General features: G+C 39.5%; 3 protein-coding genes and 1 pseudogene across 3 annotated transcripts; 3 read left to right on the top strand and 1 right to left on the bottom strand.

The window, feature by feature from the left end:
- Positions 1-17,685: 17,685 nt before the first annotated feature.
- Positions 17,686-18,953, bottom strand: LOC120277423 (annotated as a pseudogene).
- Positions 18,954-19,857: 904 nt separating this feature from the next.
- Positions 19,858-21,621, top strand: LOC120276907 (protein translation factor SUI1 homolog). Its single transcript, XM_039283640.1, has 5 exons — positions 19,858-19,997; positions 20,652-20,762; positions 20,847-21,052; positions 21,143-21,196; positions 21,322-21,621. Exons 2-5 carry the CDS (start codon positions 20,726-20,728, stop codon positions 21,364-21,366), a joined length of 342 nt encoding a protein of 113 aa, XP_039139574.1. The 5' UTR covers positions 19,858-19,997; positions 20,652-20,725; the 3' UTR covers positions 21,367-21,621.
- A 122-nt stretch (positions 21,622-21,743) lies between these two features.
- On the top strand, positions 21,744-23,082 carry LOC120276906 (formimidoyltransferase-cyclodeaminase-like). The gene is made up of 3 exons (XM_039283639.1): positions 21,744-21,913; positions 22,036-22,437; positions 22,511-23,082. The coding sequence occupies exons 2-3, from the start codon at positions 22,041-22,043 to the stop codon at positions 23,023-23,025; spliced, it is 912 nt and encodes a 303-aa protein (XP_039139573.1). The 5' UTR covers positions 21,744-21,913; positions 22,036-22,040; the 3' UTR covers positions 23,026-23,082.
- Positions 23,083-23,138: 56 nt separating this feature from the next.
- LOC120276905 (probable pyruvate, phosphate dikinase regulatory protein, chloroplastic) lies at positions 23,139-26,897 on the top strand. The gene is made up of 3 exons (XM_039283638.1): positions 23,139-23,598; positions 25,956-26,592; positions 26,668-26,897. Exons 1-3 carry the CDS (start codon positions 23,167-23,169, stop codon positions 26,769-26,771), a joined length of 1,173 nt encoding a protein of 390 aa, XP_039139572.1. The 5' UTR covers positions 23,139-23,166; the 3' UTR covers positions 26,772-26,897.
- Positions 26,898-26,965: the final 68 nt, after the last annotated feature.

Genomic DNA, 26,965 nt, shown 5'->3' with positions numbered 1-26,965 from the left:
GGTATATATTTGATTGAACAATTGAATTTTTTTAATTACCAATTTCTATATTATCTTTTCATTCAATATTTGGTCATTTTATTTGAAGTTGATTCAATGACAATGTCACTTGCAAATCAGTTGGTGTATCTATAGACTATAGAATATTTGGTGAGATTCTGGTTTTGGAACAATTTTCTATTGATGCATCTATAGGAATCAATTGGATTTGTGTTGATTGTATTTGTGCTATCATTGAGAGTTATTGTGTAGTTATGGTTTTGATGTTTGGGTTGAATTTAATGAGTGCTTTCACTATCTTGTTTCAGGTTATGTGGCAAATGTTGATTCAATGTAGTGTAGTAGTAGAGTATTCAATGGAGTCTAAGTGGAGCATTCAAGATAGCCTTGGCCAAAAAATGTTAGTGGTGTTTATACCTCAATATTTGTTTGGATTTGGTGTTTGATGTTTGATGTTTGATGTTCTATCTAGTTGCAAACTTGCAATATGGTTTTTTTGTTTGTTTTGTGATGCTTGTAAGTAGTAAGTTTATCTAATTAATCAATGTATTTTTTGAATTGTTTCCAACAAAAAAAAATTATGTTCAACATTTTAATCTCGGCCCCCCTTCTACCTAAATCCTAGTTCCGCCCCTGGACTCATGAAATACGTAAGATGATTATTACTGGGATAGTTGGTGATTTCATTGCACATGATATCACATTTTTGTACTCTCTAACTTGACTTCAGTTATCCAAGTATCTCTCTTCTTATGTTTAAAATTTTCTCCAATTTATAGTTACTAGAACGAAAATGTGAGATGAGCAAATCAAAGTGAAACATAATTACTCATGCAACTCTTTTCTCATTTTCCCATGTAACTTTACCTTTTATTGGCGGTGATAACATGTTTTAACAAATATTCGAAGTGTTGGTCTTACCATGTGTGCTTTTGGCAACTACAATTTTGGTTGAGTGAATGATTTCTCCTGCAGTGTGATTCAGTTCTGTGCCACAGCTTTTGCTTATTACGCACAAGCAACTACTGTTCAGGAGATATTTGGCCACACACTACAGTCCCTTCATGGTGTCAAATATCCATATATATACAAGTGAGCGCTACCTCTTACTTCCTATTAAGTTTTTAATTACAAGGTGAGGGTTTGTTGCTTGTCCACATTTATTCCACAAAAAAAAAGGTTTTTTCAATTACCACTAGACAGCATGTGTGTGTGTATACTTTATAGTTTATACTTGATATTTTACTCATTTTACTCATTTGATTCATTTGCCTTAAAATTTATCATGCAGATATAATGTGTTTCAAATTGTATTTATTGGTTTTACCTTTCTAACATTATTGTACTACATGTTATTTGTAAGTTCTACTCACCAATCACCTTTTTGAGTTCTTGATTTCCTGTACTTAAAGATTTTGATCTCTAGATTTGTCACCATAACGCTTTCTTCAGGGATGGAAAAGAAAAAAAACCAGAGGGCAGGTTTTAACTTGCCAAGTAATCAATCACTCGGTTTTAAGACTGGCAGGAGTTGGTCAACACGTACACACCAACATTGTAATCTAAACCCTGCCGCACATAACTAATTATACTGAGCATTCCTTTTTATATATATGTGCTTCTTGTATTGAATTTACATGTTTTCTTTGTTTTCAAGTGTCCTCTCCTTTAGTTGTAATGGTGCTATGCCAAAGTAGGAGGACCTTATTCTTTACTCTCTGTTCTTTATATTCAAATCATTCGATTATATGAGAGCAATTGTTCAACAGTCATTCATTCTCTGAATTATAAAACTGCCGAGAACACTTGCTATGTTTAATTTAGTTTTTTTTTTATTAGTCTTGAATTCCATATGATAAAATAGCTTCATGTTATCTTCTTCAAAATAAGTCTAATATCAGAATATATATCTGCCCTCTACCTTGAAACTTTTTTTTTTGTGCATTAGTTAGGTTAATGCAAAGTTACCGAGAATTCAATTCCAACAAAAAGAAGTTACAGAAGAAGAACACTGATCACTAGAGATGAAGAGCACAACATAATAAAAGACAGAGAGAAGGGGGGACCCCAACCACTAACAAAAGGATAAACAAATGGTCAATTTTACAAATAATAGTAGAGACATCATGAAAAGCATGTGTAAAAAGACGATTATTGCGCACTGCCCAAATATTCCATCAAATCGCCCTAATAAGAAGATTTCCCAAGGGTTTCGGGAATAGGACCTCCAACTCAACCCAAGATAGAACCAAGGCCTTAAAAAGTGAAGCAAAATGTGCCCAAATCCTAGAAGAGAAGGGGCAGTTCACAAGGAGGTGAGTGTTCCCTTCCTTAGCTGCACAGCACAACACACAAATGCTGGTAGAGATGCGGTTAGGGATGGGTACGGGAGGGGACAGGGAACGTCTCCCCACTCACTCCCCCATCCTGGGCGGGGATTCCCCGTCCCTGTCCCCGTCCAAGTTGGGAAATCAGGGAGGAGGAAGTCCCCACTCCCCGCCCTACGGAGATCCCTGCTAGGCTACCTAATACAATTTTTTTTTAAAAAAAAAAAATCCAATAATCAAAGGCTATCCATGAATTTAGATACCAATAAGACCAATCTTTATTAATAACAAAGAAGATATTGTATTATATTTTTTTGTTTTTTTATTTTAACACAATTTCTATATAAAAATCCAATAACCTAAAGCGTAAATCCATTAAATTAAATACCAATTGAGATTAATCCTTATCATTAACAAACATGATATTATATTATATATATATATATATTTTTTTTTTCAACTCATATATTATATTATATTATATTACCTTATATATATAAAGGATTTCGGTGCGGGGACTCCAGTGGGGCGAGGAGATCACTCCACTGCCCACCCTGCTATAGTAACCGGGGAATTTTATTCCCATGTTCCCATCCCAGCGGGGGAAAAACCTGGGGATTCTCCGGCCCAAATAGGGACGGATCCCCGCTGGGGAGGGGACTCCCCCCTCCCCCAATCCCATCCCTAGCTGCGGTTGCACCGATGTTTCGCTAAGTTTTCCAAAGTAAGGATTTTATTATGCAAGGCAAGCTAGAAAAAGGCTTTCACTTTTAGAGGGCAAGGACCCTTCCAAAGGGCAATACCCGAGGCGCATCTCAGGCCACTATTGCTGAGGAAGGAGTAAAAGGATTTAATAGAAAAACAAGGGTTTGGATTACAAAGGGCAAAGTCCGCGACAGTGCTAAGCGGGTTCCCCCAACATGCAAAGAGGACGTGCCACTTATTTTTCAGCGTCGATCCGTCGATCTAGTTATCCAACCAGAGCGAGGTATTTCTACCTTCTTTAATTGAGACCTCCACACCAGTTATGAAAGCGGCTCTATGGCTTAAAAGACCTTTCCAAAAGAAGGATTTTCTCCTGGGAATGGTGCGAAGAAGAGAGATGGGATTACTAGAGGCTGCATAATTAGAGGCAAAGATGTCGGTCCAAATGTAGCATGTTGATATGGTGATCTTCCACCACAGTTTGCCCAATAAAGCCAGATTGAAGTCAAACAAATTAAGGATTCCCTTCCATCTTGATCCTTAGATTTGCATATCTGGGACCAATTCACCAAGCGACACTTGGGCTTAGCAAGGTCACAGCCACTCCAAAGGAAGTCCCTCCAAACCGTATCGATGATACGCCTCACCCACGCGGGCAGCTCAAAGACTGACATCCAGTAGAAAGGAATAGAGGACAGGACCGAGTTGATCAAAACAATACGTTCACCCAGAGAAAGATTTCAAGCTTTCCAGTTCGGCAGGCGTTTGCTGATGGAGAGGGTGAACTTAAACCAATCTTGCTTATTGGGGTGCCCCTCAGAGAGTGGGATACCAAGATATGTCACCGGTTCTTCTGTTGATGCCTTAATGCTGAGCCCTTGTAGAATTGGCTTAGGTGGTGAAATATGTTATTCATGTTGTTATTCATTATATTGCGGAATTCTTTTATCGCACTTAAAAATTCTAAGTGGGTTCAGTTTTATTTATTTCAGTTGCTTCTCATATTATAGTAACATGCTTTTGGCTATGTTGTTATCCATTTGAAGGATAATTACTGCTTTTAATTTTAAAATTTTATGTTTCTTAGTTGAATGTTAGTGCTTAGATGAGATCCAGTGATACATTTTGGTTGATAGGTCTTCTGAGCTTAATAAATCCATGATCAACCTTAAAGGCCAAGAGTTTCTGCATTTGGTGAGCACTTCCAAATATTTCCTCACTATGAAATTCTGGTTTTACTTCTTTGTTCATTACTATGCCTAAGGATATCTCTTGTATATCAGCTTGATCTTTTTTTTCAGCGTTCAAATTAGTTGATTCCAATGCATGTGCTGGTTCGTTTTGTTGATTAAATAAGTGAGAATATCTGAGCATTTTGGATGTTTTCAACATTTACTAATCATGCTCTTGAATGACTATTTTATTGAATCTAGTTTATATCAGCATTTAATAAAATGGAAATACACTTGCCTTATATATATGGTCAGCTATGACAATATTTAGAATTCTTCCTTTGTTGCAGTAATCCCTTTTAAGTAAGATAAATATCCTTTTTATAACTAATCTTCCGTCAAATGTGCTTTAGTTTTATTATAATATATAACAGGGGAATTTTCTATTGCTTGGGGTGTGCATTCATAAGAATTTTCAACAACCAAAAAAATTCAGGTAATTACTTTTTTAACTATTGAATGAAATTTTTAATTAACTAGTAGCTTGAAAGTAACCGAATGTTTTGGTTGGTCCGGAAAAATTAGTTAATTTTTTTTCTTTCTTCTCTTGTTTTATTGTTTCCATCTTAACTTGAGGAGGCTTTATTCTATGTAGACAATTACACAATTTGGGGCACTACAAAATAATGGATAGAAGATTTGCATCCAGTGAAGAAGCACCTATTCTTGCATGATCATAAACTAGTGGATCATGAACAATTCTTGAAATGAGAAGAGTCCCGTACTAACACAATTGTCTCCACTACCAACTACACTAATTGTTAGAGAAATAGGGCTTCTTATTCCAGTGGTACATCATTCAAAGCTTATTATGCTCGCAATCATAATCCAACTTAAGGTAACCCCAAAAGACAAGGCGCTTATTGTAAAAATCGGCAGTCCAGTTTTAAAAAGTGAAGGTGGCTCTCATGGACATTCTCATAATCTCAAATATCAATTCTATGACCAATATGGTCACTCAGCAAAAGAAGTCACAAGCTTGAAGCATGTGTCACAAAATAATCCAACAACCAATTTTAGCTCCTCCACTCATGGTTCCATGAGAAAGGATGGTTTGTAGATTCTTGTGCTTCTTATCATGGCACATCAGACCTGAATAAGCTTTCTCTTTACTTTTACTAGGATTGCCCAAACACAATCACAATAGGAGATTGTCAAGATTTGTTGATCACACACAGGTTTTACCATTTTAAACTTCATAATTCTTTTCATCTTAATGATGTTTTTTTGTCCCTTCTGTTGGGTACGTGGAGCCTAATTGTGTGACAACTCTGGGGGTGTGGGAGAGCATATCGGTTTAGGTTGGAGGTGTGGGGAAAATGCCCCGCAATAGGATACAAGGGAAATTTGTATATGGTTAGGATTATAATTTGATAATCTTGTAAATTGTACCTAGATAGGATTTGTATCTGGATAAGTTTAAGATCCATATAGGGTTAGGGTCCATATATGATTTACCCTCTTCCAGATATGTCTCAGAGTTCTAATTCAAATATGTCTCAGAGTTCTAATCCAGATATACCTCAGAATTCTTCTACATATAAGCAGTCCCTTGTAAGATGTATGTGTGCTACAAATATTAAAATAAAACCCTAGTGCGGCCATGGACGTAGGCAATCTTGCCAAACCACATAAATCTTATCTTGTCTTGCTTGTGATTGTAATCTGCTTTATTTTTCTCTCTTGATCGTCAATGAATCCGATTCCCAACACCTTCCACGGACAAAAACTTAATCTCAGTTTCAGAATTTTGCAAGTCCAACAATGCATTCATTGAATTTTTTTTCCCTTTTTTTCTTTGTCAAGGATCTCACCACAGGGTGTTGGTTGCTCTGAGGCCAAAATAGGGATGATATCTATGAGTGTACCAATTGCATATGCTAACCATAAGAATTTCATAATTAATTGGCACTATAGGTTATGCCACTTAAAGCATTCTTAGCTTTATAGCAAAGTCATTAGGCATGCCTTTTAATTCTGAATCCTTTGTTTGCAACTCTTTTCAATGCAATAAGAGCCACAGGCACATGCCTTCATTTATCAAACATCTCTCAAAAGTATGAGTTCTTCAAATTAAATCTATACATATCATACTTTTTTAGATTTAATCCATACAGATGTTTGGGGACTATCACCTATTCCTTCCATTAATGATTTTATGACATGAAAAATAAATAAGATGTTTTTTTGTAATTTTTACAAAGCTTTATTGCTTTAAGATTATTTTATTACATAAAAATTAAATAAGATGGTAATTGGGCGGAATAGTTTACTCCTTGATGGTAAGGTGAATTTTTCTGGCTCCTTCTGCCTGACAGTAGAATTTCGCTGGAAGAGAGGCAACTTTCAGTGGCTTTGCACCTTGGTTTATGGACCCAATGTTCGCACTCTCAAGGCTTCATTCTGGGAGGAAATTAGGAGGAGCAATAGTGGTATTAGTCATCCTTGAGTGATTTGCGGAGATTTCAACACATTTTTTTGGTCAATGATAAAATGTCAGGGCCTCTCTGTTTGGAAGATATTCATCAAGCAAACTGCCTTTTGAATGACTTATCCTTGCTAGAACGGCCCTCCATTGGTAGAAGGTTCACTTGGACCAATGGGCAATATGACCCTTCTTGGGTTAAACTGGACTGTTTCCTAGTTAATTTTGACCGGGGGTGCGCTTTCCTAGGGTAATCCAGACCTGTTTACCTAGGGTGGGTTCGGACCATGTCCCTTATTTGTCTTGAAGTGGGTGAGAATGTTTTTGAACCGAGACCTTTCTGCTTTAAGCTTGCTTGGTGCACGGCGGAAGGGTTTCCTGAGCTAATTCAACAGTGGTGGGGAGTGTGGACACCCCAGCGGGTTGTGATACCTTTGTTATTCCCAAGAAAGTGGCGTGGATGAAAAAGATACTTAGACATTGGGCCCGTACCTACTTCAGATCGATTAAGCTTAAAAAGCTTGCCTAATGAACAAATTAGATACCCTAGATGTGGCTAATGAAACCACTGCTCCCTGCAAGGAGGACTTGGCTAAAGAGTGTTCCCTCTTGCAAGAGCTTGAGGCGATCAGGAGACAGGAGGAGATTTATTGGAAGTAAAGGTCTAGAGCAATCTGGCTTAAAGAAGGGGACACCAATACAAAATTTTTCCATGCTGTGGTTAATGGTCGTAGGAACATGAATTTTATCCCTCGTATAACCCAAGGAGGGATCCAGTTTGTTGATACTGGGGAATTGGTCGGATCTTCGCCACAGGATTTAGATCCCAATTTGGGCAGCAGAAAGAAAATCGGTTCAAGATTAATTGGCTGCACCTTCTCTCTTTTAAAGATCCGGTGGATCTCTCACACTTGGAGTCCCTTTTCTCTGTGGACGAGATCAGAGGAGCGGTTTTCGCCTTGGGTGCTGACAAGGCCCCTGGACCAGACAGGTTTTTGGTCTTCTTCTTTCAGTATTTCTAGGATGTGGTCAAAACAGAGTTATGTGTCCTATGTGAGGACTTCTACTTCGGAAGAGCTAATCTGGAATGGATTAACTGGGCCTGTATCACTTTAATTCCAAAGGTTGAGAGCCCAGAGTCTCCCTCTGATTACAGGCCCATCAGTCTAACCAACTCCACACTAAAGATTATTTCCAAAATTTTAGCCACAAGATTGAGCAAGGTCGTGTGTTCGCTAGTGGATAGCTCTCAGTCACCCTTCATTAAAGGCAGATGCATTATCGACAATATTGTCACGGCTGAGGAGCTTATGTTCAGTCTTCATAAGCGCCAACTGCTAGGTCACATCCTAAAGGTTGACTTTTCTAAGGCCTTTGATTTAGTAGATTGGGATTTTTTGTTCAATTTGTTAGAGGCGAGGGGCTTCGGTAGGCGTTGGGTTGGTTGGATTAAATCTTTACTTTGCTTTTCGAAGACCACTATTATCATTAATGGCTCTCAAAGCGATTATGTGAGATACCGTCGGGGATTGAAGCAGGGGGATCCCCTCTCCCCTTTGCTATTTGTTCTGGTTAAGAATGTTCTTGGCAGTATGTTTAAGCACACGTTAAATTCTGGGGTTCTGGTTGGTGTCCCTTTGGGTGACCAGGAGTGGATGTGTAACCTCCACTATGCCAACGATCTATTGATTCTGACTACGGGGGGTCTGGAGGACCTCAGAATCATCAAATTGCTACTATATCTTTTCAAAGGTCTATGCAGATTGGAAACTAATTTTTCAAAGATGTTTCTTCTCCTTGAGAGCGGACTAACTCCCGAATTCTGCTGCTTCATTGACCCTTAGCTGTGCAGTGGGCTTGCTTCCAGTCACTTATCTTGGTATTTCAATTTCAGGAAGAAGGTCGCGAAAGCAAGATTGGGAAGCCCTCATTGCAAAAGGCTGTGGCCACCTAAACTCCTGGAAAGCTCGCTAGCTTTCGATGGGGGCAGACTGACCCTGTTGAATTCTATTTTTTCTGCTATTCCAACTTATTGGATACCCATCTTTCGACTTCCGAGCTGGGTCATAAAGGCTATCGACCGAATCAGAAGAGACTTCCTCTAGTTCGGTCTAGACATTGATAACCCTAAATGTTGATTAGTTTGCTGGAAGAACATCTGTCGACCGCGGGAATTAGGAGGGTGGGGTATGCTGGACTTGAATGACTTTAATCTTGCCCTTTCTCAGGAAGTGGTGGTGGAAGCTGATTACTGATAAGAACTGGTGTGGTTGGTCGATCATGCGCTATAATTATGGAGCTTCTGATTGGAATTTGTTCATCCGACGTCCGTGATGGGTTTCCTTTGGAGCAATATCTTCAGCTGCCTGCCGGCTTTCAGAGGGTGTATTAATCAAACTATTCGGAATGGAGCTTGGTCGCTATTTTGGAAAGATAGATGGTTATCCGGACGTGTTCTAATGAATATTTGGCCTGAGGTGTTTCGTGAGACGGATTTTCCTAACTGCACTATTAGGGAGCTTTTCCACCAGTTAGACCTGGAACCTTTCAAGGAGGATCTAGAGGTCGAGTATTTCCTTGACCGCTTTGTTGTTCGTGAGGGCGATCATGAGAAGGATGGGAAGCGGTGGCTTTAACATCTAATGGGATTTTCACTGTCAAATCCTTTTATTCTTTCCTGATCAACGGGGGATTCGTTGTTCGGTTTCCAAGGCCTTTTGGAATTCCTTATGCCCGCGGAAGGTCAACATCTTCAATTGGCTTGTTTGGAGGAATAAGATCCTGTCCCTGAAAAATTTAGCCGCCAGGAGATGTAATAAGCTCCCTACAACTACTTGTTCTCTTTGCCATGCAGACAGCGAGTTGGTTGACCATCTCTTTCGTTAGTTAGTTTGTGACCCCTGTTTGGATTTTTTTTCTTGCGACTCTTTGGGTTACCTGATCTCCCGTCTTCCTTTGGGCACGTGTGGAGCTCTTGGTGGTTCAAGCTTCGTACAACCCAGAAGGTTCTGAGTGGCATCGTTGTTAAAGCTATTGTGTGGATTGTTTGTCTCACTATAAATAACTGCATCTTTAATGATATCTTCATGCCTACTCGGTCTGTTATTTTGAAAGTGGCTCATATTCTGATCTCGTGGTTTTCTGCAGCCCCGGTTTCCCAGCATGAGAAGCTTGAGGAACAGACTTCCGCTATTCGTCGCAGTCTGACATTCTTTGGTTTTCGTGATGATGATCCCACCAGTGGAGTTGCTCCTAGTGATGAGGCTCCTGATCAGGCTTTTGGCTAGTCTTCTTCTAGGTTGTTGTGCTTAGCCGGTTTTCGCGGCTGTTGATGTTAAGGGTTTCTTTTGTATCCACTGCTAGTGATTTTATCTGTTTTGTATCCATGCTTGTGGCTCTTCTTCTTTATGAATGAAAGTGGTTTATTCACTTTTTAAAAAAATTAAAGCTTTTATTGAAAGTTATTTCAAAAAATTGATTTGTCCAGAAGGAGAATATTAAAAACTAAATTCTCTTTTGAATCTAATGGGATTAGTAATCTCACAGTGTTGTGTGTGAGGAAGCGCGGAACTAGTGTGGCAATTCGTAGAACACTTGGTGTGCAATATCACAATACCTAGCAATCACACAATGAATGGGCAATGCAAGGATAACATACAACCAATCTCACAAGAATAAAGTAAGAGACACCAATTTAACGTGGTTCGGCTAAGAACAAGCCTACATCCACGGGAGAACAATGTTTCACTATATCATGGGGGAATAACAAGAGTACAAGAGTACAAAAAATAGGCATAAAGCCACAAGAGGATTATCAAGCTCTAAAAACTAGCCTTACCTCAAAAACAAGGATCTTACCTTGCTTTAATGAGATCAAGCAAGAACAAGAGCTCTCCTCTACACCTTCACTCTTTCCACTATCCAAATACAAGAGAACTCACCCTCTCTATCTTTCTCTTTTTTCTCTCATTACACAACACCCAACAAACATAACCCTATATAAACAATAGAGCAATCTAGACCCTTGGATTAAAAGAGATCAAGATTTTGGCTTCATCACAAGGATATCAAGCCAATATTTAACACAAGGATGGAGAATACCTTTGGATGGGTTTAGGAGTCCTTGTAGATCTCCTCAAAATTTGTGGAGACTCAAATTCTTGTTCTTCCTCGTTAACATGAGCATCTTCTTGCTCAATCACCTCCATGCTATCATCATGGCCACCAACATCACCATGGCCATCTCCATCATCATGATCTTGAGAATGAATTTCTTCTACTTGCCAAGGAGGAACACATGAGTCAACTTGCATGCGAACAAGTTTCTCATCCTTTTGGTCTTCATGATGGCTTTCTTTAAACATCACATTCTCATGAAATATGACATCACGACTTCTAATTGTCTTCCTTTCAATTGGATCCCATAACCTATAGCCTATATCATCGCCACCATAACCAAGGAAAGCACATCTCCTTGATTTCAAATCAAGCTTACTTCTCTTTTCGGAAGGCACATGCATATAAGCTTCACAACCAAAAACTCTTAAATGATTATGAGAGATTTTCTTACCACTCAAAAGAATTTCCGGAACATCACCATCCAATGGAGCACTTGGTGATCTATTGATGAGGTATACTGCCGTATTTGCAGCTTCCGCCCAAAAGAACTTAGGAAGACCGGAGTGAGACAACATACTTCTTACCCTTTCCACAATGGTTCTATTCATTCTTTCAATGACACCATTTTGTTGTGCGGTGTAAGGAACCGTCTTCACTCTCTTGATGCCACTCTCCGCACAAAAACCATCAAAAGCACTAGAGCAAAACTCTCCACCATTGTCGGTTTGTAAGCATTTTATAAACCTTTCACTTTCTTTCTCAACACGAGCCTTGAACTTTTTGAAAGTTTCAAAAACTTGATCCTTGGATGCTAATGTATAAAGCCAACACTTTCTAGAATAATCACCCATGAAAGTGACAAAATAAGAAGCACCACCAAGAGACTTGATATTCATAGGGCCACAAACATCAGAATAAACCAACTCCAATGCCTTCAACTTTCCATAAGATTCATGCCTCTTAAAATTTACTCTATGTTGCTTGCCCATGATGCAATGCACACATAATTCAAGAGATGAATTCTCAAATAAAGGAATAAGCTTTTTATCTTGCAATACCTTCATTCCATGCTCACTAAGATGTCTAAGCCGACTATGTCAAACATGCACATCATCATGTCCACTTGCCGACATACATCTTTGAGGTGAACCAAGAAAAGTATATAAGCTTCCATCCTTTTGCCCCTTCAATACCGTCATACAACCCTTGGAGATTTTCCACGATTCATTGCCAAAAATAACCACATAACCGGCCTCATCAAGTTGCCCCGCCGAAATGAGATTCTTTGTTATCTTGGGAACATGCCTCACATTAGTCAATGTATGCTCCTTCCCATTTGCTTGCTTAATAACCACATCACCAATGCCCAAAATTTTACAAGCACGATCATTGCCGAGGTAGACATTACCACAATCAACCTCTTTATAAGTGGAGAAAAATGATCGATCCGGACATATGTGAAATGAAGCGCCGGAGTCCAACACCCAAGTATCTATGGAAGAAGATACCATACAAGCAATGCTTAATGTGACTCCATCATCACTTTGAGATGCTATGCTTGCTTCACCATCAACTTGTTTCCCCTTTCGCTTGCTCTTCAAAAGATTACAATCATTCCTCACATGACCTTGTTTCTTGCAATACCAACAAGTAACAACCCGACCCCGTGACTTTGATTTTCCCTTTACTTGTGACTTGCCCTTACTAGCCAAAACATCATCCCTTTGTTGAGACCTTCCTCTTTCACCGGCCGCTAGTGTTTGACTTGAGTCACTAGACATTTGTGAAGAAATTCTTCTAGTCTCCTCACTACTCAATGAAGAAACAACATCATTCAACTTGAACTTGTTCCCCATTGTATTTGCCACGATAGTAACAAGAGTATCCCAACTTGGAGGCAAAGAGCTCAAAAGTAGCAAGCATAAGACCTCTTCATCAAGATTTACCTTTAGAGCCTTTAATTGTGCCACAATAGAGTTAAACTCATTCACATGCTTTCGCACCATGACACCATCCTTCATTTTCAAGAGAAATAACCTCTTCATGGCATGCATCTTATTGATACCCGATGGTTGCTCAAAATATTGCTCCAAAATACTCCAAAGTTCATGAGTGGTCTTACATTGATAAACATCAAACAAGATGGATGGTGAAATACATGGCCTTATCACCGACAAGCATTTTCGATCAAGAATCTTCCATTGTTCATCACTCATAGATGAGGGTTTAACATTATTCCCCAATAGTGGTAGATCCAACTCCTTATAGACAAGGTGATCCTCCATCATTATCTTCCATATTGGCTAATTGTCCTCCTTGAGCTTTTCAAACTCCATTGTTTTATCCATTGCTATGAAATCGAATCACCACCAATACAAGCCCCAATTCTTTCAATTGCAAGCTTAAACAACCTCCACAATCCTAGAACAAAGCTCTGATACCAATTGTTGCGTGTGAGGAAGCGCTAAACTAGTGTGGCATTGGTCGAACACTTTAGGTGTCAATATCACAATACCCTAAAGAATCACACGAAAACGAATGGGCGAATGCAAGGATAACATACAACCAAATCTCACAAGAATAAAGTAAGAGACACCAATTTAACGTGGTTCGGCTAAGCAATGTTCCTACATTCACGGGAGAACAATGCTTCACTATATCATGGGGGAATAACAAGAGTACAAGAAATAGGCATAAAGCCACAAGAGGATTACCAAGCTCTAAAAACTAACCTTACCTCAAAAACAAGGATCTTACCTTGCTTTAATGAGATCAAGCAAGAACAAGAGCTCTCCTCTACACATTCACTCTTTCCACTATCCAAATACAAGAGAACTCACCCTCTCTATCTTTCTCTCTTTTCTCTCATTACACAACACCCAACAAACATAACCCTATATAAACAATAGAACAATCTAGACCATCGGATTAAAAGAGATCAAGATTTTGGCTTCATCACAAGGATATCAAGCCAATATTTAACACACTGCACCTTCCCACACCCCTCACAACGCCAATGGTGATGTTGAATGGTGACATCAACATAACATAATGTGGAAACTAGACTCACTCTTTTCTATCCAACATCAATTTATGCTTTTCAATGTGCATTATTACCGATTACATACTTTTGGCCGTCTCTGTTATCCATGGCTTCACCCTTATAATAAGAAGAAGCTTCAACCCAAGTCTCGTCCATGTATTTTGTGGACCCCGCCAACCTGGTCCCTACACCTTTCATTTGTCTCCTTAAAAAAACTTAGTTAAGTGCTAACCTTGTTTACCTTACCCCTTAATCCTTTCTTCTTCTTCTTGTCACCATGCTGGGAGTCTTTCTAGAGAGAAGAATTCCCTGGAGGAATTCCGAGAAGCCATCTTGTCATGGCCCCCTTCTTGGCCGAATGTTTTCACCCCCATGGTCATCTCCTTTTCTTCATTCCTCCATCTCTCTTCTTTCTCTCCACTCTCCCACTTGTTTACTCCTTGAAGTTGAAGAAGAAGGCCATCCATCACCGGAGTTCGAGTCTCCACCGGTGGTCTTGGCATCCGAAGGTGAGGAGAAGAAGAGCAAGTAGCCGCCGGGCGTCCTCCAAAGGCAAGGTAGGCTCTCCTCCTCCTCTTGTTGATGGTGGTTGTCTTGTTGCTTATGTTTGCATGGGTTGTTGTTTAAAATTTTTGGTGCTTATCCTTGCATGAAAAACCTCTCCTTATGCATGTTGAAACCCACCCTTGTGCCTCTTGAGTATCTTTAGTTCTTGGTCTCCATGTTACATAAAGTTTTATTCATGGAACCATCTATATGTTTATACCATTTTGCTTGAAACCCAAGCCAAAAACCCAAGTTTTTGCATGCCTAATGAATGTTTAGTTTTGTAGTTTTGGCATGTGTGTTGGACCTTATATATTTTTGCACCCTTGTGATTATATATATATACATGCATGCATGCATGCATTGATCTACTACTTGTGCTAGGAGATTTATTTCCATCCTTGTTTCTCTCACCTATTGTCCTTGTTCCTCTTAATCATTCTATGTTCCCTTCCCACATCATTGTTATTACCACTAGTATTAGTTTTATGTTAGATCTACTTGTAGATACTTTCATATTGTTGTTGTTTTAATGGGGTATTTTTAGACTAGCTTAGCATGAACTTTGGTGCTTGAACTCTTCCAAATATTCATGTATATTTGGTTGGTTTTCCCTTGGATTTTAGGACCACCTTGAGCATCATCTTGGATCTCTTTTGAATTTAGGATCACCAAGTAAGTAATCCCTTAAAACTCTTGTATTTAAATTTTGTTGTTTTGATTTATTTTCATGCGAAATTTCTGAAATTTTGTTTGCATTTATTAAAAAAAAAAAAGATTGTTGTGGGAATGCCATCTATTTATGTCTTGTGTTTTTAGAGGAAGAGAAGTTCTATACTTAGTTGGAACCATAGTGCTATTATTTGCCAAAACTTATATATGTTATTTCCTTGTTACTTCCAAACATTTAGCAAAGTAATTATCCTTTTTGAAATCTTGTTTATTCCCAATAACAAAAAAACTTAAGATTTATTAAGTGCTTGAATCCTTGGTCCACCTAACATCAACTTGAATTACCTATATATTATTTGGTTATACATTTTATCCCTTAAATATCCACTTGCCTTTTATGTCCCTAGCCTATCTCCTTCCTAAAATTTTTAACATCCTTGTTTTGACAATATTTCCTTTGAAATTATCTTTCTAGCTATTTTGGTTTTAGGTGGCCATTTTTCTTCAATTGATGAGATACATTAGACCTTGTATTTTTACAAATTTTAGTATATTATTGTATTAATGCATTTCTTCCTTGAGATTGGTCGAATAATTATTTATTTGTTTTCACTATTATTTATATTTGTGTTATTTTATTTTTATTTTTTTGTAAATCCTTTATTTTCTTGAATTTTTGGGAAAAATATTTGTGAAATGTTGTTATTTCTCCAAAGTGAGAACCAGAGCTTTAGCTTTTGGAAAAAAAGTGAGTATTTCCTTTTACATTATTTTATTTATCTGTTTATTTAATTATTTACTTTTACTTTTATTAGATGAATTTTTTTGGAAAATACTTGTGGATATTCCGTATTTTTGGCTTGGAATTGTATCTCGAATTTTTGGTCTCCAAATGAACAATATGCAACCTCGTCGGTGGGGGTTAAACCCCGACCTTGTCGACAAGTAATTTTGGAAAAATGAGAGCTAGCGATTTCGCCAAGTGTCCGTTCGGTGAAATAATCAACGACCACTGTTATTCGATCTCGGGATCACGAGGGTAAATAAATGATTTCGATTATTTCGTCTCAGATGCGTCATCGAGGGTAAACAAATGACTTTTTAGCACTTTCAATGAATTTGGAGTCATACTTTGGATATTGTATTTATTGTTTTACCTTTGATTTTGTTTACACTATTTTGTGCTATTACATTATTTTTGTGTGTGAAATTTTCAGACCTGATCTTTTGCTTCCAGTTTGTTTTGGATTACTTACTGGGCTAGTGAGCTCATGGATTTACTTTAAATCATTTTTCGGATCGGGAGCGATGGAGACCCGAGGGATCTTAGAAGACTTCGAGTAGATGCCTTCTTTGGAATTATGTTCACGTGGCTTATGTATTTGCATTTGTTGTATTATTGTGTAAGAACCTCCTTTTTAGGTCGATCTTGTATTTCATTCGCCTTGTATTTTGGGTTTGGTTGTAGAACCTTCGATTGTACTCTTATTTAGTATTTTGTCGAGTTATTTTTCACTCCTAGTCCGTGTTTTAGGTTTTGAGGCCTTGCGAGGTTCACTGGGCCCTCGCGCAGTCGGGTCTGCGTAGCTTGTCGTGTCGCACTCAGGGTTCAGGGCGTGACATATTTTTCTTGGGTTATTGAGTTATTCTACGGCTCAAAGTGCATATCAATATCAATGATTTTGATCCTCATACTCTTTCTTTGCTTGATTCTTATAAAGAATATGAACTGTCCTGCTTGAAGATAGCGCTGAGAGTGCAGAATGCTAGCCCGTTTATCCAATTGCCTGAAGAAGTGAAAAAAGGCCATTCAATGCACAGTCGCTGATAGAGAATGAGGGAAAGCTAAAGAGCATTAGAGACTTAGAGTCTTTTATTAACACTCTCTGGGTTTGATAGAGATGCTCGGCCCAGACAGCTCTTATGAGCAATGCAAGGTGGAGATGTACACAGTAATCATCTTGGTTTGGCATGTGGCCACTTTTATTTGCATCAAAAGACAGGCTCCTCTTGATGGCAGAAGAGACGAGGACCAATTCAATCACAAAGGTCGCAGATACTTTATCAAAGACCAGCATGAGCGACAAGTTGGCTGAGATTATATATGAAGGTGGGTGATGATGATATATCCACCACCTCAGTCAATAATGAAGAAGGGGAAAGGCAACAACTCATTCTTTGCTTTCACTTTTCATGCCTGCATTGCATTAGTTGTGTAACCTGAGTGCTATGAAAAACGCATGATGTGGATAATAGTGTCTTACAAGAAGAATTTATTTTGTAAATAATGATTTCCATTTGTTTAATAAGGCATCTAATATAATTTATACATATAGATGTATAATCAGGAACGTTTTAAAAGGTGTTTCAATAAATAATTTTAATTTTTTATAATATTTAAATTTTTATTTATATTATTTATAATATTAATAATTAAAAAATATTTTAATTATTTAAATAATCATAAAATTTTTAAAATTTAAAATATAAAATAATTTCTATAGTAAAAGTTATTTAATTATATATTTTTATATATAATATTACTTTAAAATTTCCCACAAAATTTTTTAAAAACGAATCACTAGTATTCTTAAATTCTGATGAAAAACTAGAGAATAAAAGCAAACACAGCAGCAGAATGAGAATTTATTTAGAAGTAATAATAAAGAGATAAGAGAGGAATTGCAACAAAGGAAACCTGCCAATTCAGACATAAGAGACATTGAGAAACTTAAATCAATTGCCACCGCGAAGGCGGAGCACAAGGTGAAGAGTGGATTCCTTCTGGATGTTGTAATCCGCGAGGGTTCTACCGTCCTCCAACTGCTTTCCGGCGAAGATGAGCCTTTGTTGATCCGGTGGGATTCCCTCCTTGTCCTGGATCTTAGCTTTGACGTTGTCGATGGTGTCGGAGGACTCCACTTCAAGGGTGATTGTCTTGCCGGTGAGGGTCTTCACGAAGATCTGCATACCTCCACGGAGACGGAGGACGAGATGGAGGGTGGACTCCTTCTGGATGTTGTAGTCGGCGAGGGTGCGGCCGTCTTCGAGCTGCTTTCCGGCAAAGATCAAACGCTGCTGGTCAGGGGGGATGCCTTCTTTGTCCTGGATCTTAGCTTTGACGTTGTCGATGGTGTCGGAGGACTCCACTTCAAGGGTGATTGTCTTGCCGGTGAGGGTCTTCACGAAGATCTGCATACCTCCACGGAGACGGAGGACGAGATGGAGGGTGGACTCCTTCTGGATGTTGTAGTCGGCGAGTGTGCGGCCGTCTTCGAGCTGCTTTCCGGCAAAGATCAAACGCTGCTGGTCAGGGGGGATGCCTTCTTTGTCCTGGATCTTAGCTTTGACGTTGTCGATGGTGTCGGAGGACTCCACTTCAAGGGTGATTGTCTTGCCGGTGAGGGTCTTCACGAAGATCTGCATACCTCCACGGAGACGGAGGACGAGATGGAGGGTAGACTCCTTCTGGATGTTGTAGTCGGCGAGTGTGCGGCCGTCTTCGAGCTGCTTTCCGGCAAAGATCAAACGCTGCTGGTCAGGGGGATGCCCTTCCTTTGTCCTGGATCTTTGCTTTGACATTGTCGATCGTGTCTGAGCTCTCCACCTCAAGGGTGATCGTCTTGCCGGTCAGGGTCTTCACGAAGATCTGCATACCTCCACGGAGACGGAGGACGAGATGGAGGGTGGACTCCTTCTGGATGTTGTAGTCGGCGAGTGTGCGGCCGTCTTCGAGCTGCTTTCCGGCAAAGATCAAACGCTGCTGATCGGGAGGAATGCCCTCCTTGTCCTGGATCTTGGCTTTGACGTTGTCGATGGTGTCAGACGACTCTACCTCGAGGGTGATCGTCTTTGCCGGTGAGGGTCTTTACAAAAATCTGCATCTAAAGGACATGAAAACACTCGTCAAGATCAGCCAAACAACAACAACAACAACAACAAAAGAAATCCATAGCAAAGGCAACCCCGATCAAAAATCAAAAGAAGAACAATCGAAGAAACAAAGCACAAAAAGAAAGAAAAACAAGGATCGGAGGAGAAGAATACCTTGAGAGAAAGCTTATCGACTTCGGAGAAAAGAGATTGAAAAAGTGAACGAGATGCTATGCTATTGCTACCACAGAGGACTCCTTTTATAAGAGCAATTTAGCCGACTCTGATAAGTCTAATGACGTCATCGGGGCGTTACAACCAATGAAATTAGCCAATTCGAGTACGCCACGTGTATTCCGTGCGCTGGAGGAGACGTGGTTTTCACGTAACCGCTTGGATTATTCAAAGTAAGCCGGCGGTCTAGGCAAAAAAACAATGGACGCACCACGCAAGCACCAGGTTCAATGAACAAAAGACCAATCAAACTTAACCCAAATTTTAATCCTTAATTATATACAAACAATTTTCATTAATCTGGTGAAGCGCATCAGGAGTCCTTGACTTCCAGTGACTTCGAGAAATATTTATCTTAAACGAAAAATGTTGGATGGGTTAATTAAACCAAATAATTATTATTATTATTATATAGATTAAATAGGCAGTGGATAATATTAAACGCATGTGTGAATCCAATATTGGGCCGCAACTTCAACGGTGCGGATTAGATGCCTAGCACGTGCAGCGTAGCCATAACGCGAGCACCGAGTGGGACCCCAGACCCAGAGATTCGGGGTCATCACGCGTGACCGGCGGAAAGCCATCCACGACACCAGTGTTCAATCGCAGCCGTTCATGTCGTTATCGAAGCTCTCTCACCGCCAATGAAGCATATCCATGATTCTTTTAAACCATGGTTAGCTTTCCTTTGGTCAAGAACGGATTCGAGTCGGTTGCTTCTCTTTTTATAGAGAGGTCCCCGAGAAACCCTTGTTTCATCATCGTCGACATTTGGCTTAGGGTTTCTCCTCGGATCTCTCCTATTTACTTGATTTCCGGGTAAATCACTGATCTTTGATGTTTGCGTTGTTGGAACTTTAGCAGATTGAGTGTTTTTGTTTCAATTTTCAATTGCAATTGAATGATTGTGTTGTTCTTTATGTTAGTTGGTTTGTGGATATTTTTTATATTTGATTTTCGATCCGTGATGTGGGTTATTGCAAGAATTCGTGTTTTTAATGCGAATTTTTTGGTTTTTATGTTAGGGTTTCTGTATAATTTGTTCAGATTTGCTTTTCTTTGTTCGAAAACTTGTGCTTTTTCATTAGTAGGCGGTGCTTCTGAATCAATTAGAGATTAATTGAATGAGAGTTTTTGCGTCTTATATAGATTTCAGGGTGTTAAGGACACATGAACGAGCTGAAATTCTGTTCCTTTTTTAAATCATGCTTGAGGAATAGTTGTACATAGGATTATTCTAGCTATGTGTGTTGATGCTCATGTATTAAATTTCCTAACCGGATTATTTCATATAGACCTGCTTATTCATTGTGTTGGTAGCTTATGTCATACTTCTTGTGCTAACTCTGTAATTTCAAATTGATTAAGTATTGAAATTGAAATCTGAACTTGAATTTATATCCTGCTGTTATGCTGCAAATGAATGATTGATGAAAAAAACATTTGTAACCATTTAGTAATTTTGTTTGCAGTTCTGAGCAAGAGGGTAAGAAGCCAACGAAAAAACCTTGCTCTTGCCTTTTCAACTCTCAATTTCCAAGTGTTCATGTCTGAACTCGACGGCCAGATCCCAACTGCTTTCGGTATGCTTGATGCCGGACCCTGTTTTAGCTGTAGTAGCAGTATTTATTTGTATGATTTTCTCAGACGTAATCCTCTTGTTGCAGATCCTTTTGCCGATGCTAATGCTGATGATTCTGGTGCTGGAGCAAAGGAGTATGTGCATGTGCGCATACAACAGCGCAACGGCAGGAAGAGTCTAACCACTGTGCAGGGATTGAAGAAAGAGTTAAGCTACAATAAAATACTGAAGGATCTCAAGAAAGAGTTTTGCTGTAATGGTACTGTCGTCCAAGACCCAGAGCTTGGTCAGGTAAACTTAATTCATTGACTGCTTGAATACTCTTAAGAAAAATGGCGTATGGACTGTTCTTAGTTTTCTTGCTTTTATGTTTATTTTCAGGTCATCCAACTTCAAGGTGATCAGCGGAAGAATGTTTCTAACTTCCTTATTCAGGTATTGTAACTTTTACGGAGAATTTTGAACCACTTGAAGCATAGGATGTAAGATTGGATTTTTTTTGTTCAATTGTGTTCCATAGGTTTTAACTAATTTTCCCCTCTTCTTTTCTTGTTGCACAGGCTGGCATTGTGAAGAAGGAACACATCAAAATTCATGGTTTTTAAGTTATTGCAAGTGGAGAAGTGCTGGACTCCTATTGAAGTTGAAGTAGAAGTTGAGAGCATAGCTCTGATATAAGCTATCTATTCTTGAATTCTGGTCTTTTATTTCGTAAACTGTGTGTTTCTTAAGTCTAGTGGATGTTATGCTCCACCCTGAAGTCCTACAGGACGGGTGGCCTACTTATTTGAACCTACCTCTGTTAAGAACATATGCTGTTTGATGATTTTCAATAAAACTCTTTATCATTTACAAGTTAACATGTTACTTGTGTGATGTAATGTTTTGATTTGTATTACTGTGAAATCATGGGCATCCCAAAGGTCTTTGTATTCTACTGTTCTACAAATACTAGGAAATTAGCACGTGCATCACACGTGAGGAAGGACCAATATGAAGGGTTTGTTTGGTTGGCATTCTGTTTCTCTATCCAAATTCTCATCTTTTATCTTTGTTGTCTGTTTTCTCTTGTTCTCGCCGCCGCCAGCGGCTCATAAGGTTATATCCCAAACAACTTCCTCTCTGTTTCTGTTTGTTTCCCTGCTTCTTCAGGTCGGTCCTTTTTAATGGTTCATTTTCGTTGATTTAAAAGTATCATATTCATTTTTGCATTGTTACTGTTGTTATGCCAAACATTTAGTTTTTCTTCTCTGTTTCATTAAAAAAATTTGAAGGTGAAATGATGAAGTCCATGCTTGCATGTTGCAAACTATACATATCTGAAAGTCGTAATGTGATAGCTCTGGAATCAATTGAAAGAGCCGCAAAATTACATCCTGAAGCCAAAATCACCAACGTCTTCAAGGATGAGGTGTATAACAGAGTTGGCTATACAATAGTATCTCATTTCAATCCATCAAGTTCATCACTTAATGCTTCTTCCCCTCTAAAGAAGGCAGTTTTTAGCATGGTAAAAGCAGCCTTGGAAACCATTGATCTTGAACTTCATTCTGGAACCCATCCCCGGGTTGGTGTTGTTGATCATATATGCTTCCATCCTCTAGCTCAGGCTTCACTGGCTCAAGCTGCAGGTCTAGCAAAGTCTGTAGCAGTTGACATCGGCCACAACCTCCAAGGTAGCATACTATTCTCCATTTGATAAAATTCAAGTTTCAGTAAATCAGATATAAGAGCTTCTATGTCTTGCAGTGCCAACCTTAGTATATGGAGCAGCTCATGAGAGAGGAAAGACTCTAGACACCATTAGAAGAGAGCTAGGCTACTTCAAGCCAAGTTCAAAAGAGAACAACCTCTGGACTGGAAGACTTCCTGCAGATGCTCTGCTTTCTAAACCTGATCATGGACCTGCTGAATTAACTGGAAACAAAGGTGTTGTGATTGTTGGAGCTACTCACTGGGTAGACAACTACAATGTGCCAGTCCTCACCACCAACATTGAAGCTGTTAAAAGGATTGCAAGAAGAGTGAGTGAACGTGGAGGTGGTCTTCAGTCAGTGCAGGCCATGGGTCTTCTTCATGGTGACAACTCCACTGAAGTTGCTTGTAATTTACTGTATCCCAGCAGAGTTGGTGCTCATCAAGTTCTGCTTGAAATTCAAAAGCTTGCTCTTGAAGAGGGATTAACAGTAGCTGAAGGTTATTTCACAGACTTCTCTCAAGAAAAAGTCATTGAAATGTACTCGAGAAATATTGAATCGAATTAGAAATGTAATTTTTGGAGTTTGTGAGGGTGTATATGCAATAAAAGTTCAGTTGAGATATTCAGATGCTGTTATATAGAGAAGTAAAAAACCAGCAAAAAAAAATTAGGTTTTTTTTTTATATTGTTTTTGCGAACGAGAACAATGCTTGGATACAAAATGATAACCATGGCCTTCGTTTATCCCCAAACTCTGACCAGACCGACGGCGATCTCTTGCCTCCCCGATGAGACGCCGGCCACTGATCCACCGGCGCGGAAGCTGCCGCGTGGAAGCTCCCAGCTGAACCGATGGTCCATGGCACGGTCGCTTCGCTCCGGGCGCCGTCTCGACTGGTCGGCCCAGCGGAAGGACTCCGCCTCTACGAACACTGTCTCTCTGATCCAGCCGGCGATCTCGTCGGACGATGAGGAGGTGGGGGTGGACGACGGAGATATGTCGGCTGGGAAGGCGATATACATGGTGTCGGATGGGACGGGGTGGACGGCTGAACACTCGGTGAACGCGGCGTTGGGGCAATTCGAGTACTGCCTCGTCGATCGTGGCTGCGCCGTGAACACCCACCTCTTCTCCGGGGTACGCTTCTCTTCTCTTCTCTTCTTCTCCTCCACAAACTCTCGTCTGCATTGTTATTCCCGAAATACCCCTTCATAAAACTATATAAATATTAAAAATGTCTTCTTTCTTGAACACCAAAGAGAGAGAGAAACCTTAACTTTTACTTGAATTCATGGGAGGAATGCTGGTTTTCAGCCAAGCAATCAAACCAAGCGTGTTTTCTCTTTGCTCTCCTCTTCCTTCTCGTGCTCATCTAGAATCGAATTCTCAAAATGTGAGCTCAAAAAAGCGTCTTGGAAGTACTTCCTCTGAGTTCAGCCTTGCTCTTCAACACTGCATTGAGACTCGGTCCTTCCATGAAGGGCAGAAGATCCATTCCCGAATCCGTGAAGCTGGGTTTGAGAAAAAACGAGACTTGCTCCCGAAACTCATTAAATTCTATTCTGTTTGTGGCCGAACTGATATGGCACGACAACTGTTTGACAAAATTCCCAAGAGAAATTTAGATGTCTTCATCTGGACTTCAATGATATCTGCATGTATTCAAGATGGTTTCTTGGATGAAGCTGTGATGCTTTTCTCTGAAATGCTTGGACTTGGATTAATTCCTGATTCTTATGCGCTGTCAGCCCTGGTAAAGGCTTCTACAGGTTTGGGTTCCTATGGATTGGTTAATCAGTTGCATTCAGTGAGTGTGAAGTGTGGATGCTGTTCATCTTTGTCAGTAGCTAATTCACTTATTCATGCTTATGGGACATTTGGAAATATTGATGGGGCCTTTAGAGTGTTTAATAGAATAGAGCATCGAGATATTGTCTCCTGGTCTTCGATTGTGAGAGCATGCTCCTGTTTGGAAAAATATGCTGAGTCCATGTCATTGTTCTCTAGAATGCAATCTGAAGATCATCATAGGCCTAACGAAATAACGGTTGTTTCTGTGTTACCTGCTTGCAGTTTCTTCTCTTCTTTGAGAAAAGGACAGGCAATTCATGCATATGTGATTCGAAAAGGTTTTGATTTGAATCCAATAGTTAGTGCTGCTCTAGTTACTATGTACTCTAGATGTGGAGATGCTCGTTGTGCATTCGTTGTGTTCAATAACTTAAATAAATGGAATGTGGTTCTATGGACTTCGATGATTGAAGGATTCTCAATGAATGGAGAGTTTGCTTCGGCTTTGCATCTGTTTAAGAGAATGCAAAAGCTAGGGTTGAAACCAAATTATGTCACTCTGGTGGTGCTTTTATCTGCTTGTAGCCATGGTGGACTTGTTGACGAGGGTTTAGAAATTTTTTGGACAATGAAAGAGAGGTTTGGTATTATACCTAGAATTGAGCACTATGCTTGTGTAGTGGATATGTTAGGGAGAGGAGGGAGATTAGATGATGCGGCAAAATTTATCGAGAAAATGGCCATACCACCAGGTGCAAGTGTATATGGATCCTTGCTTGGAGCTTGTCAAGCTCATTGTAATGTAGAGCTTGGTGAGAAAGCAGCGTTTATGCTTTTTGAGCTTGAACCAAATAATGCTGCTAACTATGTAATTCTATCTAATATATATGCATCAGTGGGGAGATGGGATGATGTTGGGAAAGTGAGGCAATTGATGGTCAATAAAAGATTGTCTAAAAATTCAGGGTGCAGCTGGATTGAGATAAAAGACAAGGTTTATGTGTTTGGTGCGCATGATAGATCACATTCAGAATCAGAAAGAATATACATAGTGTTGGAAGAACTTGGTGAGCGTCTAACTGAGGCAGGCTATGTGCCATCAACTAAACATGTCTTGCTTGATGTGGAGGAAGATGATAAGAAGAGCCTGCTGTGTAGCCATAGTGAGAGACTAGCTATTGGTTTCGGCTTGCTTAAATCTCCTCCATCTGCGCCAATTAGAATTGCTAAGAATCTTCGTGTTTGTGGAGACTGCCATGAGGCAATCAAGCTCATTTCCAAAGTTGTTTCGCGTCAGTTAATTATAAGGGACACAAATAGATTTCATCATTTCTCTCAAGGATCTTGTTCTTGTGGGGATTACTGGTAAAGTGATCTGTGATGAGGAGCCTAACTTGAGATGAACTCCAGACGTGAAGCCATTTGATTTTGTTATCGGAAATAACATGTTATGATTCTAAAAGTGTATAGAGAGGTGGATATGCAATTTACTTTCAGTTGATGCTCTACTGCGTTAGTGTGACTTCTGCATCTTCAAGTTTGATGGGATAGCATTTTCGTCACAATTTTAGTTATCATTTTTGTAGCTATTCCAAATAAAAATTCCGTTGATATTTGACAAATGTAAGTATGACTAATGCATGTTTGACTCTGGAATCCGGCGTAGCCAAGTTACATATTAATGGGTGATTGATTTTCTTCAGGTTGAAGATGTCGAAAGACTGATCGAGATCATAAAGCAAGCTGCAGAAGAAGGTGCTCTTGTACTCTACACTCTTGTGGATCCTTCAATGGCTGAAGCTGCAAAACATGGCTGCCAACTATGGGGAGTCCCATCTGCCGACATTCTCAGCCCCACAACGGAGGCCATTGCCACACATCTTGGTGTAGCTCCATCTGGTATCCCTCGAGGTGCTCCCGGGAGAAATCCACTCTCCAAGGAGTACTTCAAACGAATAGAAGCCATTGATTTCACCATCAAACAGGATGACGGCGCTCTTCCTCAGAACCTTAACCGTGCCAACATTGTTCTTGTCGGTGTTTCGCGCACAGGAAAGACACCCTTATCAATTTATCTGGCTCAGAAGGGCTATAAGGTGGCGAACATTCCAATTGTGATGGGTGTAGACCTTCCAAAGACATTGTTTGAGATCAACCAAGATAAAGTGTTTGGATTAACAATTAATCCAGTTGTTCTGCAGACCATTAGGAAAGCCAGAGCCAAGAGTCTTGGTTTCAGTAATCAGATGGAGAGTAACTATTCAGACATGGAACATGTTCGCGAAGAGATCGAGTTTGCTAACAAGATTTTCTCTCAAAACCCTGTATGGCCGGTGATCGGTAAGCAAAATCATTATTACAGATTCATGTTCTTGTTCCTTCCTAGTTGTTATGTTAACCAGGTTCTAATTGCAGAGGTTACTGGAAAAGCAATAGAAGAAACTGCTGCAGTTATTTTGAGGATTCTTCATGACAGGAAGAAGAAATGCTCCATGCCCAGCATCTCCAAAAGATACTAAGAACTATTTATTTGAAATTTGTGCATGACCAGGTTATCAAATCTTGTAACACATCTCTGTAAATATTGTACATACATAAAAACATAAATATATATATATATATATATATATATATGCTGTGAACTTGCACTATGACACAAAGAGCACAAAGCAAACGCATGCAGAGGATCATGCCAAGCCATAAAGCAAACAAA

This window comes from Dioscorea cayenensis, chromosome 15 (assembly GCF_009730915.1).
Source record: "Dioscorea cayenensis subsp. rotundata cultivar TDr96_F1 chromosome 15, TDr96_F1_v2_PseudoChromosome.rev07_lg8_w22 25.fasta, whole genome shotgun sequence".
Classification (NCBI taxonomy): domain Eukaryota; kingdom Viridiplantae; phylum Streptophyta; class Magnoliopsida; order Dioscoreales; family Dioscoreaceae; genus Dioscorea; species Dioscorea cayenensis.
Note: the sequence above shows the minus strand (reverse complement) of the source record. Positions and strands in the feature narration are given on the sequence as shown.